The sequence below is a fragment of the Scomber japonicus genome, chromosome 11 (genome assembly GCF_027409825.1).
Source record: "Scomber japonicus isolate fScoJap1 chromosome 11, fScoJap1.pri, whole genome shotgun sequence".
Taxonomy (NCBI): Eukaryota; Metazoa; Chordata; class Actinopteri; order Scombriformes; family Scombridae; genus Scomber; species Scomber japonicus.
In genome coordinates this window covers 17,743,332-17,764,264 of record NC_070588.1, presented here as the reverse complement: position 1 = coordinate 17,764,264, position 20,933 = coordinate 17,743,332, and the positions used below count along the sequence as shown (strand labels likewise).

The following is a 20,933-nucleotide window of genomic DNA, read 5'->3' as shown; positions in this document are numbered from 1 at the left end:
CATTTGCTACTAACATGCAGCCAGGTGGTTTCACTGAGTAGAAATCTGTTTGGCTACAGTTAATTCATTGGTGGTCAGTGCCTCCCTGGCTGCATGCATGCTTTGGTTGGTTTTTGGTCTAGATGCTGTTGAACTTAACCCTGCTGTGTCCTGGAACCATATATTTTTTTCTTATTTATTCTATTTTATTTTGTACTGGGATTTGGATGTTCTTCTTCTGTCCTGCTGGTAGCCACTCTGCAAAGCAGCTTGAGTTTAGAAACAGAAAAAAGCAAAAAAAAAAAAAGAAGCTTTGATCCTTCACTCCATCCCCTCCATCCTCTTCTCCCTGCCAGTCGAACTAGTTAACATCCTCCAGCTCTGTCACCTCTCTCGCCCTTGCCCGGTGAAGGCCTTTCCCCATGCAGCCTGCCGTCACTCTGCTTTGCTCGCGCAGCGCTCTCTGTGCAAAGCCACTGTGAAATGTTGGGCTGACATGCTCTGATCAATCTCCCCTTTCTCCATTTTTTAACCTTCATTTTGTCTTCTCTTCATCTAGCCCTAAAGAAGAATAATATTACTAAATTTCCCAATGTCTACTCGAGGGTAAGGAACTCCTCCAGTAGCACCCCTGTAGTGGTGGATGTGTCCCAAACCTGGCAAGCATCTCTTTATTACCTCCCTCCCTCTTTTTTTTTTTTTTTTTTCACTGTCATCTACAGTTTGACCTACCTGTCCCAGTTTTCTCCTCATTATTCCTCCTAACAGTATGTTTGGATGTCTAGTGATTTAAAAAAAGACTCATTATAGTAGTTTCTTCACTTGTGGCATTAGATCACTTTTAATGGGGTGGATGTATTGTTGTTTTACAAGATACATCTTATGTTTTCTAGATTCTGGCATACACTTCAGACCCCCGTGGCCTGTCTCAGTCGTAATACCCAGAGACAGCTGACCTGGAGGGCTTTTTTTTTCTGTGTAGAATTCATGCTGCTTTGAAAGACAGGCTGCCAGCACTCTGAGCATGTGGACTCATCAAAAATGCCTTGACAAGATGACTGACAGCTCTTTTATTCACCCTCCCCACTCCTCCTCCCTCGTCACCCCACCCAACCCCTTCTTCCCTACCAGATTTGAGGAATCAGCCTTACAGGCGAGCAGACGCTGTGCGGAGGAGTGTCAGGAGACGCTTTGATGATCAAAACCTGCGGCCGGTGAACAACGGCGAAGTGGTCATGTGATGAGGGAACAGTGCATGTGCTCGGGGAGGGGGGGTGGGGTAGTGAGGATGTGTAGCAACAAGAGAGAGAGAGAAACAGAAGGTTGGAAGACGAGTGAAGGATGATAAGTGAAAGATGGATGTAGTGTGTGTATATATACACGTTATTCCATATCTGTGGTATAGTAGCAGCAGCTTTTCATTATGAAGGATCGGGACATGTGTGGGACCGAATTTAAAGAGTCTGAAAGGTTAAATAAGTAACCTTAGACAAGCAAAGTGCCTGAACTTATTTTGTTTTTTTATATCCCCACTTCAAGCAATACAACTTGAGCTGGCTTTAATCTTAAAGATGTGTAAAACTGGACATGCAGTGGCCTTAAGAAGCCACGCGAAGAGATGCTCTTCCTCGGAGACAGGATGTAGAATGTATGGGACATGTTCCCCATAGCTGTTACAAACATTACATCATTGGTGTTGTTAATGATCTGTTGTATCTTTGGTACATTCCAGTACTCATTTCCATTCCACAATACTATACTATATCAGTTTTCACATCTCATGAGGTTCCTCCATTTTGACTAAAAGGGCTGATGATCAGGCATGAAGAAAGCGATCAGAAAGTGATTAAAATTCTATATTTGTACTAAAGCGAGTATAGGGAGGATGAAGAACGAATGAAAAAGATTTTCAACAAAAGACCGTGCTAATGTGAATTGTATATATGAGGCCTCTTCAAACTGGTGCATACTTCCTTCTTTTGCATCATTTGTTGCTACAGTTAAAGGGTCACACCTGATTTTGTAGCTCTTAATCCATAGTCGGGTGCATGCTTACACAAAACAATTATTTCCATTTAAAATGTTGCATTTCTGTTGCAACACAGCAACTGTCCAGTTTCTGGGAACAAGTCAAGCCTGTAAATGACCTAAAGTACATTTTCTGCCACGTGCAGAGCGTGTAAAGAAAGATACTGAACCTTACTGGATGATCTTCATGTTCAAAACTGGAAATATACGTTAGCATTTTTATCTCTGTAAACTATTTACAGGTTAATCATTTTCCCGGCTACTGCGTCTGCGCATTTAACTGTAATTTTAATGTATAGTATTTAACCACTGAAAAAGATTCCATAAAGCTTCATCTAATGGGTCTCCATGGTTTTTACAGCACAGTTATTTTAAAAAAACATGGCAAAAGAAAGTACACAACACACAAAAAAGTTTCCTAACTGTACAGATATTTTGCTACAAACCATGTTTTTTTTTTTTTTTTTTTTACTTAATTCACATTACCAGATGGTTAATATTGTACATATTGTTTAAACAAAGTTTTCATTGCCTTGTGCTATACAACTTGAATGTTATTTTAACTTATAGTTTTTGTTTCCTTTTTTTTTTTGTATATTTAATTAAGCCAAATGCAGCCAGAATCTACAGTAGTGTGTTAGGTCATAATGTCTTGCAGTCAAGCAGAACTCACCGGATCATTGAATTTGCCAGCGGGTGTGTCACAGGTGTATCAAAGCCAGCTGCAAAAGCATGCAACAAGTTCTGAATCTGAAGTGTTGGTACATTTAAACTTTCTCTGGTTATGTCCTGTTTAGACTCTTAATCATACACGCTAGTATCAGTTAGTTTACCTGTGACAAGCTGGTTTTGTTGCTTAGTGATACACCCATCTGTAATTATCTCCACTGAAGCATGTGCTCCCATCCATCTCATTTTCTCTCAGCTTCACTGTCTGTAATAGTGTCATTTCTCTAACTCTGGATAATACTGGCATGTTTTTTTTTTTTTTTTCGATCTTCATCAGAACTGTATTTTAGGCAGTTTGTGCTTACTACAAAATAACAAGCTTTTTAAATTAGGTGATATGAGATTTTCAATGAATATGATCAAAAAATAAACTATTTACATTGGATATAAAATTGTTTACAATGAGTGACAATTTGTTTGGTCTGATTTTCTGGTGTAATGAATAATACATTAAGGTTATAGCTGGGCAAAAGCATCACTGCAGCAAGACATTCTGTATTTGACATAAAAACATATCTCGAGTACTGTATATTAGCTCTTTGGATAGATAAATAAGCTTTCTACATTTAAGTTTTATGAACTGTACTTAAAGTTTATTAGGTACCCTTAGCTAAAACGTATACCAGCTTGCTACAGATGCAGTCTAAAAGTATGAAAGACAAATGACAAATAAATACACATAAATATATAAATACATAAGCACATTTTTTTTGTTGTGAAAAAGGCTAATTTTACATTTATTTATACATTTATGTATCTATTTCTACATTTATTTATATATGTATTATTTATGTCTACATTTATTTATTTATGGATGACATTTTGCACCTCACAACTACGTTTACTACTCAGTGACTTAGTATCAAACATTTTGCATATATAATTTTATCTTTTTAAGATATGGTTGTAGTTTCTAAGTATACCCTGTCACATGTGTAATAAATTATACTAAAATAATTTAAGTAAAATGAGACATTTGATTTTAGCATGCTGGACACCTAAAATATTTTACACACATCATCCACCGAAACAGTATTTTATTACATTTAACTACAGTATGACAATTTTAACAAATGCTCGAATTAAAACCTGGATCATTCCTTGAGGATACAGCTGCAGTTAAGTTACTGTGGATCAAATCAGAAGTATTTTCCATTATCATAAGACACGTCTGTTTCCCTGAAGCACATTCCTTGTTTATGCTACTTTTGAAGGTAACGGACAGTCATTGTGACATTAAGATATGCTTTTAATCGAGTACAAAAAATATTGGTAATGGAAAACATGTATAACTACAGTCAACTAAAAAATATTTGAAGCTAACAAAAGCAAAAAAGGGCAAACTGACATTAAACAACAGATCAGCTGATCAGTTTCCTGATACCGAATTAGTCACAAATAAGTGTGTAAGTTCAGTGTAGCATTTTCCCATAAATACCAGAGGAAGGCATCATCCCATAAAGTCCGTCACAGGAGGCGTGAACAGTAAAATCAGATGAGCTGGAAAGGGAATGCATGTTTGTTGAAGTGTACATCGACAATAAAATGGCAGCAGATGTGCGATCAAGGTGCATCCAGCTGTTCCAGTAAAGTTCTTCTTCTTTTCTCCAGCTCTCCCTCACTCAGCTCACTGCCCGACGTATCCCAGCCACCCTGATAACAACAAAAACAACACAGACTCAGTAACATCATTAAATATGAAAGATGACAATGAGTCACTGAAGATGACCTTTGAAAAGGTAGTGGTGGTTACCTGCCACAAAATGTGTCAAAAATGTTCCGACATGCTAACAGGAAACTCACAAAAAGCTAATTGCGTCAGGTGCAGTTTAGAGATGAAGTATTTAAACCAAATCACACAAATCCAAGCAATCTTAAAAACATCCATTAACACATCAGTTTGCTGGGGTGAAAAAAAGGTAATTAAGAGTAACAACCTCTTCTTTGGCCGCTTTCCTTTTAGGAGACTTCTGTTTAGAGTCGGAGCGAGATTTCCCCCGAGACTTGTCGTTCTCTTTATCTTTCTCTAGGTCCTTTTCACGCTTTCCATCACGCTCTCTTCCTTTCTTCTCGTTGTCAGTGTCTGGTGATGCCTGGTCATCATAATTATGATCAGTACACATACACAAATATTTCACATTATATTTACTTCATGCCCTCATGTTTACTTACAGACTTGTGGCGTCTCTTCTTTCCCTTCTTCTTGTGCTTCTTGGATTTCTTATAGCTTCTCTCTGGTTTCAGGCAGAAAATGTCAGTAAATGTCAACAGAACTGTACTTCTTCCATTTGATGATAAGCAGAGTCACTACCAGCCACTCACCAGATTCTCCACTGGAGGAGCGTTCAGAAGGAGATTTGGACTGCGACCTCTTTTTCTTCTTGTGGTATTCCTCATCCTCAGACTCTGAGCCCTGAGAAAACATTAAAGTGGAGTTATTCAACAAATAGCAGCTGGCATGATGGAGGATGTTTTTGTAGATTTTTGATTGCTGAATTGTTTACACTGAGCTTCACTTTCTTTCCCAAGCACAAAACAGACAGACAGTGCAGCATTTGGCTACTTACTGATCGAGAGCGGGATCGTTTCCTGTGATGCTTCTTAGACTTCTTTGAGTGCTTCTTTGTCTTGGAGTGGTGATGTTGGCATTCATGCTGTAAAAATAATACACACCATGTTACAGATCAAGATGAATACATTAAGACCATTGCCACTGTCATGACAGATCATTACCTCCAAGACATGCATGAAGTCTTTGAATATCCGTTTCCTCTCTGACTCCAGGGTTACGTCTTCGAAGGCAGACTCCTTTAAGAATCTCTCTCTGACCTGAAAAAGTAAACTGTCAGTCAGTACTGCATTCAGTACTGCACTCAGTACATTGAGATGACACTGACTAGAATAACCACTGACAAGACAACCTACCACTCATTACTTTTAGGAATTAATAAATTATTAACTAAATAGCAGAGACAGAGAGAAATAAGTGGAAACCACTATAGTATCTGCATAAAGGACATACTCCCTCCCATGTAGTCTCTGGCTCCAGCGGTGGTGTGGCCTGCTTCAGCATGTTCTTGAAGGCCGCTTCTTTCCTTTTCATCTTCCTCGCCTCCTCCTTCTCTCGCTCTCTCTCTCTGGCTTCAGCCTTCTCCAGTAACTACACAGAAAGAGGTTGCAAAGTGGTATAAATGATTTGTTTTCTTTTTTAGGTTGGCCTTTACTGAGGTAGCTAAATACATGTTGCTGCTGGCCTCATCCACAGCAGTATGTTGCTTTAGCTTCTGTGTGCTTCTCCAAATTGGGAGTGTGCTGACCCCAAATTCAACAATTCGAAATTTTATCAAAATCGCAAAATGACCGACTGCAATTTTCAAATCACAGGAGGTACAATGTCCTGGCCTTCACACCACATTATACAGAATTAAGAAAACAAATTTGTTTGGTACAGATCCCTGCAAAAATCACATCATAATCATTTTAATATGATTTTCAATGAAAATGAGAATAAAAATGTAAAAATCATCAGTGTACTTACACTGTTGAAGGCCAGCTTTATGTTTCCTGCATCCAGTGTAGTGGCTCTCTTATCTGAGCTGATGACTGATCCAAAGTCATCAAAGCTGGTGTTCACTTCAACCAGGAAGCCTTTATCCTGTGGAAGGATATATAAGGAGAGAAAGGAAGGATTAACAGGTTGTATGAAATAAAATGGGAAGCTACAAACAATATATAATCAAAACAAACCTCTATGATCCCATACTCATATACTGTAGATACTTTAGAGGTACAATCATCTTACCTTAAGAATATCTTTAATGATCCTCTTTTCATCATGGTAGCGGGCTTTTAAGTCCTCCACATAGAATTTGAACAGATCAAGGGGGGTGGAACCTGCAGAATACACACCATACACTAAAAAATTAGGACTTGTGTTAGAGATGGCTGACATTTAGGGAAAAAACAACATAACATAACATTTGTATTATATGATGTATTATGTAATATTTGTAAATTGCTTGGTGACCAATTGGCAAGAGCGGCTGTTTTTGTAAGCCTGTTATGTGTCAAACAAAATTCTTCCACAGGAAACTCATTTTATGTTTTAATGATAGTGGTGGAGTGTGGTGTAATACACTGCTCCAAAATTATATTGATATTACATATGTATATACTATATGTATATGATTTTCCCCTTAAACCATATTTTCCTTATAGTATTGTCCAACATGATGATGACCACAACATATATGCAAAAACATTAAGTAATAATAAGTTGGAGGAAAAAAAAATCTGCTCTTTGTGCAGTTGAGAAGAAAAAACACAAAAAACTAAATCTAAAATGAATGGAGAGAAAATCTTCAATAGTGCACAAATGTAGTTCATACAGTATTTACAGGTTGGGCTGTGTATGTTTTATTTCTGTGTTCAAGTCATGTGCTGTTGTCTGCATGTCTCATCCACATGCTTTAATGCATTTGGCTCATATGAGTGTGTGTAGTCACGTGTGCAGTGGCATGCTGTCCTACCCGGCTGTCCCAGCATGTTGGCAAAGCGGATGTCTGAGCTCAGGGTCGGGTACATCTCCATCCAGGCAGACATGGAGTGAAGCTGGCCGTGGTCGTGGAGCTCATCAAGAAATTTCTGAGAGAAAACAACAAAACTTGAATTCATGACTTATTCCATGTTTATATGAGTAGAATGTTTGATTTTTTGCCCTGCCATCCCCTCTCACCTGGAAGGCCTCTCTGTTCTTGCGTTGTCTTCTCCTCTCCCTGAGAAGAGTCTTCTGTTTCTCTTCCTCCTCTTCCTTCTCCAGTGCCCGGATGTGCTCCTCAAAACAAATGAGGGCATCCTCTTTGTCCATATCTGTCAGCAGATAACAACACTATCAACGAGGAAAACAAAGGGAACCTATGCCTATCTCAGACACTTTTTTCCCTCTCTTATTAAACATTAACAGCTCTGTTTCAAACTACAATAGGTAAACAAAAACATCAATTCTGTTCTCGTACTCTGTAGCTCCTCATCTTCTGCAAAGGTGGGGTTATCTAGCAGGTACTGCTGGGCCTCTGACCAGGTGGTGCGGTAGGTGACGTTGGCCATGTTGTCAAGAATGTTCTTCAGAGCTTCCCAGTTCCTCTTCCTCAGCTGCTTGGCTTGTTCCTGGACACAGTGTGTAGAAGAGGACACCCGGCTGTTAATCATGCAAATGTTTGCAAAGCTCCCATCCCCACACTACATCATCCATTTGATATTGGCAGATAAGGACTGAAATATGAATACTGCATCATTTTGATTAACATGCCGTTCAAAAAAGTGTTGACTGAAATGTACAATAATACTTTACCTTCTCTTTCTTAGCTAGGTAGAACAGCACATCTTCATAGATCTCCAGCCTGTCCCTCTCTGGAACGCAGCTCCACACCTCCTGCTCACTAAACATCTGTTCTGCTTTCCTGGTTCATGAGTAAACACACACAGACCAAGGATATTTTTAACAATAACCCACATGAGGGCAGCATTTCACAGGCTAAACTTATGTTTAACACACTGGTTCCTAATGCAGTCTTCTTGTTGTGTAGTTACACAAAACTAAAATTTTTATAGAAATTGCAGCTGAAGTACAGTCGTCTTTCATAATGTGCACTTGTCATGAAAACATCTAATTTCCACGACTGCTGTTTCAAACTTGATGCAGCTCCACTGAGCAGAAGCTGACAAAATGAAATTAAAATTAAGGACACACACACACACGCACACGCACACACACACACACACACACACACCCCTGCTATCACTCTCCAACTGCCTGTTGTGAGCCATCCCAGATTACAGCCTCAATGACAGCTGAACTCTGAAGCTTGGCTGGTTGTCAAGGTCACCAGTCGATCTGACCGTCTCCTCCGCCCGTCACGGTGACTTTCACCCAAATGCCCAACCAAAGAGTGCTGGTGCCCTGCATGTCACGCGGCACCAGGGATCTGGTGTTATCTGCCCAATTTTCCAATCTATAACTAACTCTTTACTACATATTTATAGGTGAACTGGAACACATTTAGTAAAAAAATAAAGACATTTCTAGCATCTATGTCACATTGACTGAGAAATTCAGTCAAAATGGTGAAAGAGAATAAAACAGGAGACTAAGTTTGTCAGTGACTGAATTGTGCCCTCAACAACAGTGTTATGAGCACTTACAGGTCACAGCAGTTTAATAGGAAGTAAACTGTGTTGTAACTTGTCAATGGTGTGCACAAACCATAGATGACCTTTAACTGTTCCTATCTGCATAATTATATTGACAATTCAGGGAACCACGAATCAATGCAGGGAAAAAAAAGAGTTTACTGTGAGATCACTGCAGCACTTACTTGTATCTGGTGGTAGATGTCATCTTCTCATGGTTCTCCAAGAACCGCTGAAAGGTTTCTTTTGACTCCTTGTACTTAATTCTGGCTTCCTCCTTTTCTTCCTTCTCCGTTTGGACTTTGTAGGCATTAAATGCCTGCTTCTTCTCACTCAGCTTGGGGAGTGCGCTTTGTAGACAAAGAAAAAAGTGAAATTTTGCAATTAAGATCTGACATTTTCTCACTTTCGATTGTTAATAGGATAAAGTTATCCCTGGAGAAAATTGTACCTATAGCGAGGATCATTGATGATCATTTTCATGGCCTGTTCCCAAGAGGAGTTTGAGGACACACCCTGAAATACAGAAAAAATGGAAGTTAGGATGGCCTGTACTAGCAAACTGAAGTTACATTTAAAAAATAAAATTTTAAACATACAGTTGTGGTCAAAAGTTTACATACACTTGTAAAGAACATAATATCATGGCCGTCTTGAGTTTCCAATAATTTCCACAACTCTTATTTTTCTGTGATAGAGTGACTGGAAGACATACTTCTTTGTCACAAAAAACACGAAGTTTGGTTCTTTTATGAATTTATTATGGGTCTACTGAAAATGTGACCAAATCTGCTGGGTCAAAAATGTACATACAGCAACATGAATTATTATGTTGTGTCAATTAAATTAGCTTCATGGCATTGGCCTCTTAACTTCTTGTGAGTGATTATGATTGACTACAGCTGGTGACTTCTCTGAGCCCATTTAAATAGGGCTCATTTGATACAATTATTAGACTCTGCCACAAACGCTACAATGGGAAAGTCAAAGGAGCTCAGCACGTATCTGAAAAAGCGAATCATTGACTTGAACAAGTCAGGAAAGTCACTTGGATCCATTTCAAAGCAGCTACATGCCCCAAGAGCAACTGTGCAAACAATTGTTTGTAAGTATAAAGTGCATGGCACCCTTGTGCCACTGCCACGATCAGGAAGAAAACGCAAGCTATCACCTGCTTCTGAGAGAAAATTGGTCAGGATGGTCAACAGTCAACCGAAAACCACCAAAAAGCAGGTCTGCAATGCATTAGAAGCTGCTAGAACACAGGTGTCAGTGTCCACAGTCAAGCGTGTTTTACATCGCCATGGAGAGGCTGCCGTGCAAGAAGGAAGCCCTTGCTCCAGAAGCGGCACCTTAAGGCTCGAATGAAGTTTGCTGCTGATCATATGGACGAAGATAAGACCTTCTGGAGGAAAGTTCTGTGGTCAGATGAAACAAAAATTGAGCTGTTTGGCCACATTGCCCAGCAATACGTTTGGAGGAGAAAAGGTGAGGCCTTTAACCCCAAGAACACCATGCCTACCATCAAGCATGGTGGTGGTAGTGTTATGCTCTGGGCCTGTTTTGCTGCCAATGGAACTGGTGCTTTACAGAGAGCAAATGGGATAATGAAGAAGGAGGATTACCTCCAAATTCTTCAGGATGACCTAAAATCATCAGCCCAAAGGTTGGGTCTTGGGCGCAGTTGGGTGTTCCAACAGGACAATGACCCCAAACACACATAAAAAGTGGTAATGGAATGTGTAAATCAGGCTAGAATTAAGGTTTAGAATGGCCTTCCCAAAGTCCTGACTTAAACCCCATCGAGAACATGTGAAGAAACAACGCTGAAGAAACAAGCCCATGTCAGAAACCCCAAAAATGTAGCTGAACTGCACCGATTCTGTCAAGGAGTGGTCAAAGATTCAACCAGAAGCTTGTAATTGAAGTGAAAATGGCCAAGGGACATGTAACCAAATATTGGCATTGCTGTATGTATATTTTTGACCCAGCAGATTTGGTCACATTTTCAGTAGACCCATAATAAATTCATAAAAGAACCAAACTTCATGAATGTTTTTTGTGACAGAGCAGTATGTGTTCCAATCACTCTATCACAGAAAAATAAGAGTTGTGGAAATTATTGGAAACTCAAGATGGCCATGATATTATGTTCTTTACAAGTGTATGTAAACTTTTGACCACAACGGTATACAAACAACAGATCAAAGAAAAGGGGTTGTTTTAATGTGCTTGTTGAAAAGCATGCGTGTGACAGGAGGAGTAGCAATGAACTGTGCTGCTTTGGCTCCTAGAACTTAACACATTTTCTTAATAAGTAATAGATGCTGGGTTAAGAGGTGTGGAGTGGCAATAATTCAAAGAAGTGCCACTGAGGACTTATGTAAGTGCCCTTTCTGTCACTTGCCTCTCCAAGGGAATGACTCCTTTATTCATTATGAACTGATTCCTCCACGTGCCTCTGTCTTGTCAGTTGTCACAGTTATTCTAACTCACTGAAGCATGCCTCTTTCTCTCACTGTCTTAATCCCAGCCAGCACCGTGCCTTTGATCCAATAAAGCTAATCATAAAGACAGAGCTATTAAGATCTTGCAGGGAATGGCAAGCAATCTCAGAGGAGAGCTTTGTGCACAAAATTAAAGAGCCTAAATATAGCAACATTGTAGGTGGGTGGTGCTGTGGCCGCCTTGAAACCAAATACACAACACATCCTCAGCAACAGGAGGCGAAGCTTTGACAATCATGTTAAGATCTCCCAGGGGCTCATGGGGAGAGACTGGGATGAGATCCAGATCAAAATGTAAAGGATGAGCCGGTAAACACATCAGGTATTAACCTTACAAACAGATCACATGGTGTATATATATCATGGTGTTCAACAAACAGGACTGTCATGAAAAAAATCTGAATCTGAAGAACAGCACTACACTACAACTGTGAGTTTATACGCAAATTATAAAAACAAGCAGACAAACCAATAGTATTCTGTTCTGAAGTCCAGGAAGCAGCAGCTTCATTTAACAACATTATACGATGGAAAACTCACTGTAAAGCACCACTTATTGATCATCTCAACATGGCATTTTCAAACCAACAAGCACACAATCGATGGTCAGCCACCTTCATGCCACTTTCATTGTGATTGTAGTTCAGCTCCAAGAGAAGCCCTCAAGCTCTTTATAGCTGCAATGTGCACCAAAACAGCTTGTTTGGGACTGACAAACACACTACAGTATCTGTCAGAGTTTTTATCCATTCTCATGTCCAGACAAGTACGCTTATACACTGCAGCCTCTCTGTTCTCCTACAGTTTGCGGCCTCTACATCACCCACATTTTAAACCCATCCTGACACCATGACCACAGACTCACCTTCTCCTTCAGCAGCTCTTTGAAAGCTTGCTTGGCCTCCTCTTTCGTGTTCCATTTGTAAGTCTTCTTCTGAAGTTCTGGCCGCTCTTCTTTTGGGACTTCAATACTGAAGGGCAAAGGAAGGTCTTATTGATTCAACTCATCTCAGTTTGCATATTTAGGTATTTAACATGTTTCACACAAACAGAAAAACAGACTTCCTCATTCATGAACAGATTAATTTTAAGGTGCCCACTGTCATTGCGCTGCCTTGTTGTCACTGTGATCTTGTAGTTTAGGGCTTAATCTATATAAAGTATATCTGACGACCGGAGACATTACCCAGCTCTGTATGAGACATAATTATTTACCTGGCTATAGCCTCTGTGGCGACTGTGCTCTCTGCTGAAGCCACAGGTGCTTCTGCGGTCTCAGCTGTGTGATGCACGGCCGCCTGGGACAGGTGTTCCTCTGAGACCGCTGTTGCAGTTTCTGCCTCCATTACGGTCGCCATAGTGGCTGTGGTATCTGCTTGCACAGCAGGAGCTAAGGCGGAGTTGGGAGCCGCTGCTTCTACCGTTCTGAAATCATACCATGACAGTAGAGCTAAATCACATGATCAGAAGAATACCTGGACTATAGTATAATTGATAAGAATATAAAAAGGGTAATTCCATGAAAATTAATTCCTACAGTGGGGTTCAACAGTTTTTCTCATTGAGGTGAATGGGAAACTGGTCTCAGACCCACTGTAAGTCATAATAATAATAGCAATAATAAAACAAAAACATTTTTGACCACCATTGGGGAAAACATCATTTTTTAATAAGCACTGTATTTGTTGTTAATAATGCACAGTGCAGCAGTGGAAAGTAACTGAGGGTAAACAGGGAGCTCTTACCCGTTCTCCTCTGCTTTGATCATGGCTGAAACAGACAAAAGGACACAGCTGTTAGGGTGCTTGTTTTCATTTCAAAGCACAGCACAGATAAGAGCAAAGTATAGGTATAAATGTACTGAAGAAGCCACCATGTGTTCCTGTATTTGGACATCAATCATGTACAAGCACAGGAAGCACAAAGTCCCCTAATGCATGGCGTTAATTGTGAAAGAAGCCAGCGGTCTGCCACTCTCCAGGCTGTTAAAGGCTCATCCATGATGCGCGACACTACTCAGTATGTAACATGACTTCCGATAAAAGGATTGACATCATCAGACAGCAGCTCGTTACCTTCCAGATCCTCCAGCTCTTTGGGTTTCGTCCATCTGGACTCCTTCGTCTGAGAGTTGTAATAATAAGGCTTCCCTGTGTCTGACTTATACTCTTTCCAAGGACATTTAGACAGCATTTGCTAGAGAGGGAAAGCAGAGATGTTTGGATCCATATTAAAAATTGTGCATCTATCATATCAAGTATATAAAGGAATCTAATTTTATTTAGTTTGTCAGGTATTGCATTTTAATATTCTCAAAAAGGACTATAGATGAAAATAGTTCAATCTTGGCTGAAACAGGTACATATACAATTTAATTTAAAATAAATATGTAACAAATATTCTGACAATATGTATAAAAGTTATGTAAATCTGTAACTCAGTAAATAAATCAGTAAGTACATTTCACACAAACATATTATAAATATTATGTAAGAGATAAAGGATTGTACTTCTGCAGGAGATTTGAGTTCTTCTGGTTTCTCCCATGTGGACTGCTTGGTCTCTGTATTGTAATAATAGGTCTTTCCATCCAGTGATTTGTGTTCGGTCCACAGGGACTTCTATGGTGGAAAAACAACAACACGTAAATAACTTATTTGGTATGAAAATTAAACTACGAGTGTACAACAATGGTAGCAACTCTATGCGGCTGTACTTGAGCACAGAGATAATTTGAGCTACATGCAAATGTCAGTATGGTAACAGGTTCACAATGGCAATGCCAGCATATTGATGTTAAGAAGGCATCAATAATGAATAATTCACTAATTAGTACAAAACACAAAGTCATCATTAGTTGTGCAGGTATTTTGTGATAAACCAAAGCAATGGACAGATTTTAAATAGGTGATAGGACTAGATTATAAATCAGGGGATAAAAGTTATTAGAGTTCTTCCTCTGAGGATCATGAGTAATACATTTCACTCAAAAGTTGTTGAGATCTTTCACTCTGAACTACAAATGTCAACCTCAAGGTGATGCTAGAGGAACAGTCAGGGATTCACTGAAGTCAGTAAGATTCATCATCTGGGGACCATGAATGTCTATACAAGATACCATGCCAGCCCATTTAACAGTTTTGAGTTTCTTCAACTGACAGACAGACACTACCATCCCTACAGCCATGCCGCTAGTGTGGCTGAAAAGCAAGCAACTCCTTAACTTTTGTTCCATTTTAAGTACGTTTTCAGTTCTTTTCAGTTTTATTTTCCTTGTTCTCTCTCACATGTGCACAAACCTTCTTTGGCTGTTCTTCCTGTGGAGATCCATTCGTGGCACTCTGCAGGACACAAGTATAAATGAAAGGTTGACAGATAGCAGTTGCTGAGAACACAAAGCAAAATGCTGCAGCTAATGATCAGAGCTGTGTCAAAAATGTGTGCAATTACCACATATAAAATAACAATGTTAAACTTACAGTTGTTCCAGGTGCAGCAGCTGTGAGGATAAAAACAAACATCTGTCAAATACTTCTAATGAATACAAAATGCAGGATAACTTGCAGGATAATGTAGGATAATTTGTAAAGTGAAAATTAAGGATCTCACCTGTGGATTCAACACCGGGCTGTTAAAAAGAAGATTGTGTTAATGGATTTTCTTTTTTTTTTTCAAAACAAACAAACATTCACAATTCTGGACGTTTACATCATTATCTCTCTCTGAATAATGACGTAATCTGGAATCACAGTCATCATTCATGAAACACAGTAACTGACAAAGCTCTCCTAATTAGTACATAACTCCCTACCCTCAAGATGCAAAAATATACTTGTGTTGATTAAGTGGAGGTCTTATGATTTCTAAAGCTGTCTGGGAGTTGCAACATTAAATGTATCATGTTGCTCATTTGCATAACTTGTCTAATACTTAGTAGAAAAGAAAAATTAACATAGCATCAACAGTGAAGGGCTCAAGCATTTCATTACAGTCATAGTGATTCACTGCTGAACCAACGGCAAAACAAAAAAGGGACAACAAGGGACACTGCAAGCAGGTGTTAATTGTCATTTTAATCAGACAATGTATTTAATGATGTTTTTCAGCTGTCTCACTTAATCTGTAGTTAAAAATATACTCAACACATTTTTTTTAGAATCACTTTATAGCCAGCAGAAGTATTACTTGGCTGTGCAATTCCTTCATTCAGCGTTTCACAGATTGCAATGTATTTTTAACAAGTGTGAAAAAAAAAGAGTCCTGATGGAAAAGAAGTGAAAAGAGTTACCGGTCCCGTCGGTTGTACAGCCGCAGCTGGCATGCGAGGGGGCATCATCATCCCTGGCATCATCGGTGGCATCATGCCTGGCATCTAATAAAAGAAGCATCATGAAATATTCATCTGGCATTTCCATACCACCCAGTGAAAGCTGAAAGTGAAAGTATCAAGACACGGTGTGAGACAGGGTGTTGGCGTCTGTGTAGAAGGCTGCTTGCAACTAGGGGTAAAAGGTGAGAGTGAAACTGAGTCTGCTGTGCTTATTTACTGGTGTGATGCCACAGCTTGCAATCTGTGAAGCTGCAGCACACCCAACTATGTCCCCTCAGCACCTTTTCAGACTTGCTGGCACCTTGATCAAACACCCTCCAATGTCACACTTATTTATATGCATGACATGATTACATATGTTTTCTAAATGAGAAAAAGTTTAGCTTTGCAAAAAACATGTGTTTAGTCAACTGTGCTACAGAAAACACAAGCAAACAATCTCCTCTCTAGAGATGCAACAAATAATCAACAATCAATGAGTCAATCAACAGAAAATCATTTCACTGTTTTGATCATCTTCATTAATCATTTGAATATTTTTTCAAATAAAGATGCCAAAAATTGGTTGGTTCCTGTTTCTCAAATACGATGATTTGCTGTTTTTCTGTTTGAAATCATTTTAAACTGAAAACAAGCCCCTCTTAATAATAGCAGACATGTTTTACTATTTCCTGACTTTTTTTGGATACAAAAATAATCAGCAGAATAACCAATGAAAACAATTGTTAGTTGCAGCTCTTTTTCTCTTAACTGAACTTTTAGGACAGACATTAGCTTCTGTGGTGAAGAGTTAAAAGAAATCTGGAAAGTTAAAAATATAACTTTTCTAATTACCAACACAACACATGGCCAACTTGAAAGAAAATTTCATTTAGGTTCAGTTTGGGTTTCATTTTCATTAGCCATCATCTCTATCAGTAATTTCTAAAATCTTGAATCGATCACATCACTAAAAATAGAGCCAACAGGGCAAGATATGCCAGCAGTCTGATTTACACAGGGTGTAAACAAGTCGACAGTTGTTCTACATTAGCTGGAACTTTAGTAAAGATAAAACTGAGAGTGAAAGCATTAGTACTGGTGCTAATCATTCCTCATTGTGCAGGAAAAATCGTCAGTGCACACATCTACGGCAAGTACAGTAGATCAAAGTTCAACTAGGAGGTCAGTCTGTAAAATGTGATCTTACAAGTGTAGAATTTGTCTTTGGTTCTCTGGTGATTGTGTCACACCTGTAGGACCGTCAGAACACTCGTGTTTCTTGCCGCATCTGACCTATTTTTAAACGATGTTGCTACATTTTGAAGTGTCAGCAATTACTTCAGTGAGCACAGTGTTATCATTACTTATACATAACTTGTTATCATAACCAAGAGCTATGAACATAAAATCCAAAATGTAATAAACAGTAGTTTAACAATTTGACATTTCTTAACCGACACTATAAGGCAGCGTTCAGACTGAAAACAGCACTATGTTAAAAGCAATGCAAAGGGCTGCATTGTTGGGGGCGTGTTTTTAAGGTGGTGGTGAGACGATGAAATATGATCCAGGAAGTCCAGTTGGAATTACAGCTAAATGTGTTTAAGGCTTTGTAAAACTCTCACAAAGAATTTTACAACCCTGCAAACTTATAACGCTGGCAACTATTTTATCTTTCATAACGATGATGGAAAGGACAACAGCAGAAACAAGACATGCACATCATGAAGTAATCCACCAGCAATGTGATTTAGATTTTTGGATGGCTACTCAATGAAAATAAGACTGAAATGATTTTGTTTGGACCACAACATATAACCAACATCATTTCTCCTCATCTCGGAAATTTAACCTCTCTGTTAAACCACATGCAAAAAACCTTGGTGTTATTTTCAATGCAGGAATATTCGACAAGCAAATTAATAATGTATCTAAATTAAGTTTCATGCAGCTTCAGGTCATCTCTAAACTCAAATATTTTTTCTTTGCACTGCTGACCTGGAGAAAGTAATTCATGCCTTCATATCATTCCACCTTGATTATTGTAATTCATTATACTTTGGTATCCCGCAGTCCTGTTTATCTAGTCTCCAACTTATTCAAAACGAGTTCGAGTTCTCACAAAATTGAAAAAGAGGGATCACATTACTTCCATTCCTGCTTCCCTACACTGGCTTCCTGTTAAGTACAGAGTTGATTTTAAATTACTAACAATTGTTTATAAGGCTTTGAATGGACTTGCTCCCCTGAATTTAATGGAACTCCTGTCCAGTCCACAGATCCAGGACTAAGTGCTATGGGGACAGGGCCTTCTCAATTGCTGCCCCCAAACTGTGGAACTCTCTTTCCCCCCCATTCATTTCTCTCCCACCATTGAAAGTTTTAAGAAAAACCATAAACTTACTTTTACTCCCTAGCTTTTAACTGTGTATAATTGTCACTATGTATTTCATGACCATGTATTTTTATTGCTGATTTCTTTTTTATTGTGTTTTCTATTTTTTGTGTGTTCTTCCTTTGCGTGAAGCACCTTGGATCAACCATGTTGTGTTTAAGGTGCAATATAAATGAAGTTGAATTGAATTTTTGCCAACCCTGCGTTATAATACACTGACATCCCTGCTGCATCAACGCACTGCCATCATTCAAATACATTTTTTTCATGCAGAGTCAAATTTTGCTGTGTCACATAACCATTTCTATCTTCTTTCAATATTCTGTTTATAACAACCTACCTACAATAGTATTAAAAAACATCAGCATAAAACAGTATGTGGAATACTGCAGAGCAACACAAATTGTCTTTCATTTGGTAATATATTCCATCTAGCTTTTCCATCCATCCGTTTTGGGAAGAGTGAAAGACTTAATCTGACTCAGACCGAGATGAGAAGCTGAAACACGAGCCACAAAGGCACCAACAAGTCCGAAAAATACAGAGCGACCCACAGGCATCCTACAAGGCTTACCTGTCCCATTGGGGGTGCCCCCATTGGCGGCATCATACCAGGGGGAATTATACCAGGAGGCATCGGGGTCATGCTGGGAGGTCGCTGTCCCATAGGAGGCATTCCCATGGGAGGGAAATGAGGCGGTATTCCAGGTGGTCCCATCTAGACAAAATAATAAAGAGGGGATGAGAAAGATGCACTAGATTAGATGAAGCACTCATAAAAGCTTTAAGTATTTACCACTCTAAGTTCAGCCCTGTACTTTGAGTGGAAACAAAAGCTGAGGAGCTATTTCACACAAACATTTCTGTCACTGACTTACAAAGGGGGGAGGCATCCCTGAGGGCGGTACACCTGGATAAGGTGGCGCTTGGCTCGGGCCATTATTAGCCTCCGATGAAGACTGTCATGAATAAGAGACACCACACAATGTTAGTTAACTCATAAGTGGTGTGATGGGTATTTAGCAGCGTGCTTAATTAAATAAAATTACTATTGTGGTTTCTACCAGTGTGTTCTTAAGTGTTCTAAATAATGTTGAATTTGATTTTCTTACTAAAGTGTTAGGCAGTACTGTAGTTGAAATACAAATCTGTTATTACGACATGCACAACTTAAATCTCATTATAAAGCAATAGACTAATGATACATTTCACATTTTCAGTCAAAGGAGAACATGAATATCGGTTTTCAATGTTTAAAAAGGGTGAAGCATCATCCCACCCCATTTGTAAACTGTAAGAAACACTGCTCAGTAAAAACTTAATACATTTAAATAGCACTACAAACTAAAAACTGATCTGTAACCTTCATGACGACTTATTGCAGATATGCATTATACTGCATTTTAACTTGGTGCACCTTACAATTATTTTCCATCATTGATTCATCTGTTGATTCTTTCCTTGATTAATTGATGCTGAAAAGTGTTGATCATTGTGTCTTAAAGCAAAAAAAAAAATGCTTTGTTGTGTCCAAAAACCAAAAAGGTTCTGTTTACGGTCAGAGAAGACTGCAGAAACCAGAAAATATATTCATATTTTAGAAGATGGACTTTTTTTTTTCTAAAAATTGACTCAAAATGGTTATCAAAATTATTAGTAATTAATTTAATAGTTGGCAACTGATTGAGTAATAAACCAATATGTACAGTGAAGGTCTAAAATACAAGTTTTATCCTGACAAGTTTGGCTTTTTTCTTTTAAAATTACTATAAGATTAACTGGTTATCAAAACAGTAGAAAATTCTATGTATGTTGATCCACTAATCACTGTTGCAACTCTAAATTCTCATTAAATCTAATGAGAAATAATGATAATCATAGACTACAAATTTGAAACAAACAACTGAATATCAATCCTAATTATGTCTAAGTGACCTAATTCTAAACGACTCCTACAAAAACATTAATATTAATGATTCAATACGAGATTTCACATGTAGCTAATCGATGGACTGACTTGGATAAATAGATCATACTTTTTTAAACAGAACAAATATCCTCATAATAAAAGAGATAAGAAAGCTGCAATCAAACTTATGTCTGTCCGCTAAGTGTCACGAATACAAGTTCACGTTTAACACTTAACGCGAAGTTACCTTACATTTGCTCGTTTTTGGCCTGTTTAAAATAATTTAATACCCACTCAAAACAAATGCAGGCGGTACTAAGACTCTTTTCACTGCACCTGAGCAACGCTAGCCTGTTGGGTGATTACCACAGTGTGAATTTCGCTGGTAATGAATGACTACAGACGCCGTCTAATCTCTGGTAAGGAATAATAGTTTGAAGCTAACCCGAGTCTTTCATTTACTATTCTGTTCATAGTTAGCTGAATAACTTGAGTTTTAATTGAGACAAGAATTCCACGATATTCACGGTAATCACAACTAACTGTCTCTAAGTAGCGTCTGACCACCTCTACACAATAAACAGTGTTTTTTATTCCAGGACTTAGTCAAACCAGAAGTGTGCCGCTCACTTAGCAATGTGCTAACTCGACATGCTAACCCGTGCTACACCAGGACGTGCAGCGATAATTTAGCATCATAGATACAAAGAGTCCGTCATTAACAAAACAGTTAATATTTACATATAAACTCTGGGCGATTCTGGCTGTTCTTTAGCTTTAAATACGTGTAAATGTCCCTTTGAATGGCTATACTCACCATGTTGACCAGAACCTCTGAGACACTTGAACACCTTGCAACAACGAGCAAAGTGATTGGTCCAACTC

General features: G+C 38.7%; 2 protein-coding genes and 1 long non-coding RNA gene across 6 annotated transcripts in view; 1 reads left to right on the top strand and 2 right to left on the bottom strand.

Moving 5' to 3' along the window:
- fmnl2a (formin-like 2a) overlaps nucleotides 1-3,129 on the top strand; it is a 52,214-nt gene extending 49,085 nt beyond the window's left edge. The window contains exon 26 of one of the 2 annotated variants that reach the window (XM_053328743.1): nucleotides 1,111-3,129. In XM_053328743.1, coding sequence (XP_053184718.1) covers nucleotides 1,111-1,220 — 110 coding nt within the window. In that variant the 3' untranslated portion in view covers nucleotides 1,221-3,129. The remainder of the gene's footprint in view (nucleotides 1-1,110) is intronic. The other variant, XM_053328744.1, reaches the window with a different exon arrangement.
- LOC128368036 (uncharacterized) lies at nucleotides 164-1,229 on the bottom strand. The gene is made up of 2 exons (XR_008321946.1): nucleotides 1,108-1,229; nucleotides 164-635 (listed from the first exon to the last, which is right to left on the bottom strand). It is a non-coding gene; the product is annotated as an uncharacterized LOC128368036 (long non-coding RNA).
- A 627-nt stretch (nucleotides 3,130-3,756) lies between the features above and the next one.
- prpf40a (PRP40 pre-mRNA processing factor 40 homolog A) lies at nucleotides 3,757-20,888 on the bottom strand. Of its 3 annotated transcripts, none has more exons than XM_053328746.1 (26): nucleotides 20,866-20,888; nucleotides 18,714-18,857; nucleotides 15,721-15,804; nucleotides 15,042-15,060; nucleotides 14,912-14,931; nucleotides 14,732-14,773; nucleotides 13,943-14,053; nucleotides 13,508-13,628; nucleotides 13,178-13,202; nucleotides 12,648-12,857; nucleotides 12,298-12,403; nucleotides 9,377-9,441; nucleotides 9,111-9,275; nucleotides 8,087-8,195; nucleotides 7,752-7,902; nucleotides 7,472-7,605; nucleotides 7,266-7,380; nucleotides 6,539-6,651; nucleotides 6,275-6,391; nucleotides 5,759-5,896; nucleotides 5,470-5,565; nucleotides 5,304-5,390; nucleotides 5,059-5,149; nucleotides 4,909-4,970; nucleotides 4,674-4,829; nucleotides 3,757-4,389 (listed from the first exon to the last, which is right to left on the bottom strand). In XM_053328746.1, exons 1-26 carry the CDS (start codon nucleotides 20,866-20,868, stop codon nucleotides 4,300-4,302), a joined length of 2,574 nt encoding a protein of 857 aa, XP_053184721.1. In that variant the 5' UTR covers nucleotides 20,869-20,888; the 3' UTR covers nucleotides 3,757-4,299. The 3 variants fall into 3 exon arrangements, with proteins under 3 accessions (XP_053184721.1, XP_053184720.1, XP_053184722.1); XM_053328745.1 differs by lacking the exon at nucleotides 20,866-20,888 and adding an exon at nucleotides 19,018-19,093; XM_053328747.1 differs by lacking the exon at nucleotides 20,866-20,888 and adding an exon at nucleotides 19,018-19,093 and having other exon boundaries at nucleotides 6,539-6,630.
- Nucleotides 20,889-20,933: the final 45 nt, after the last annotated feature.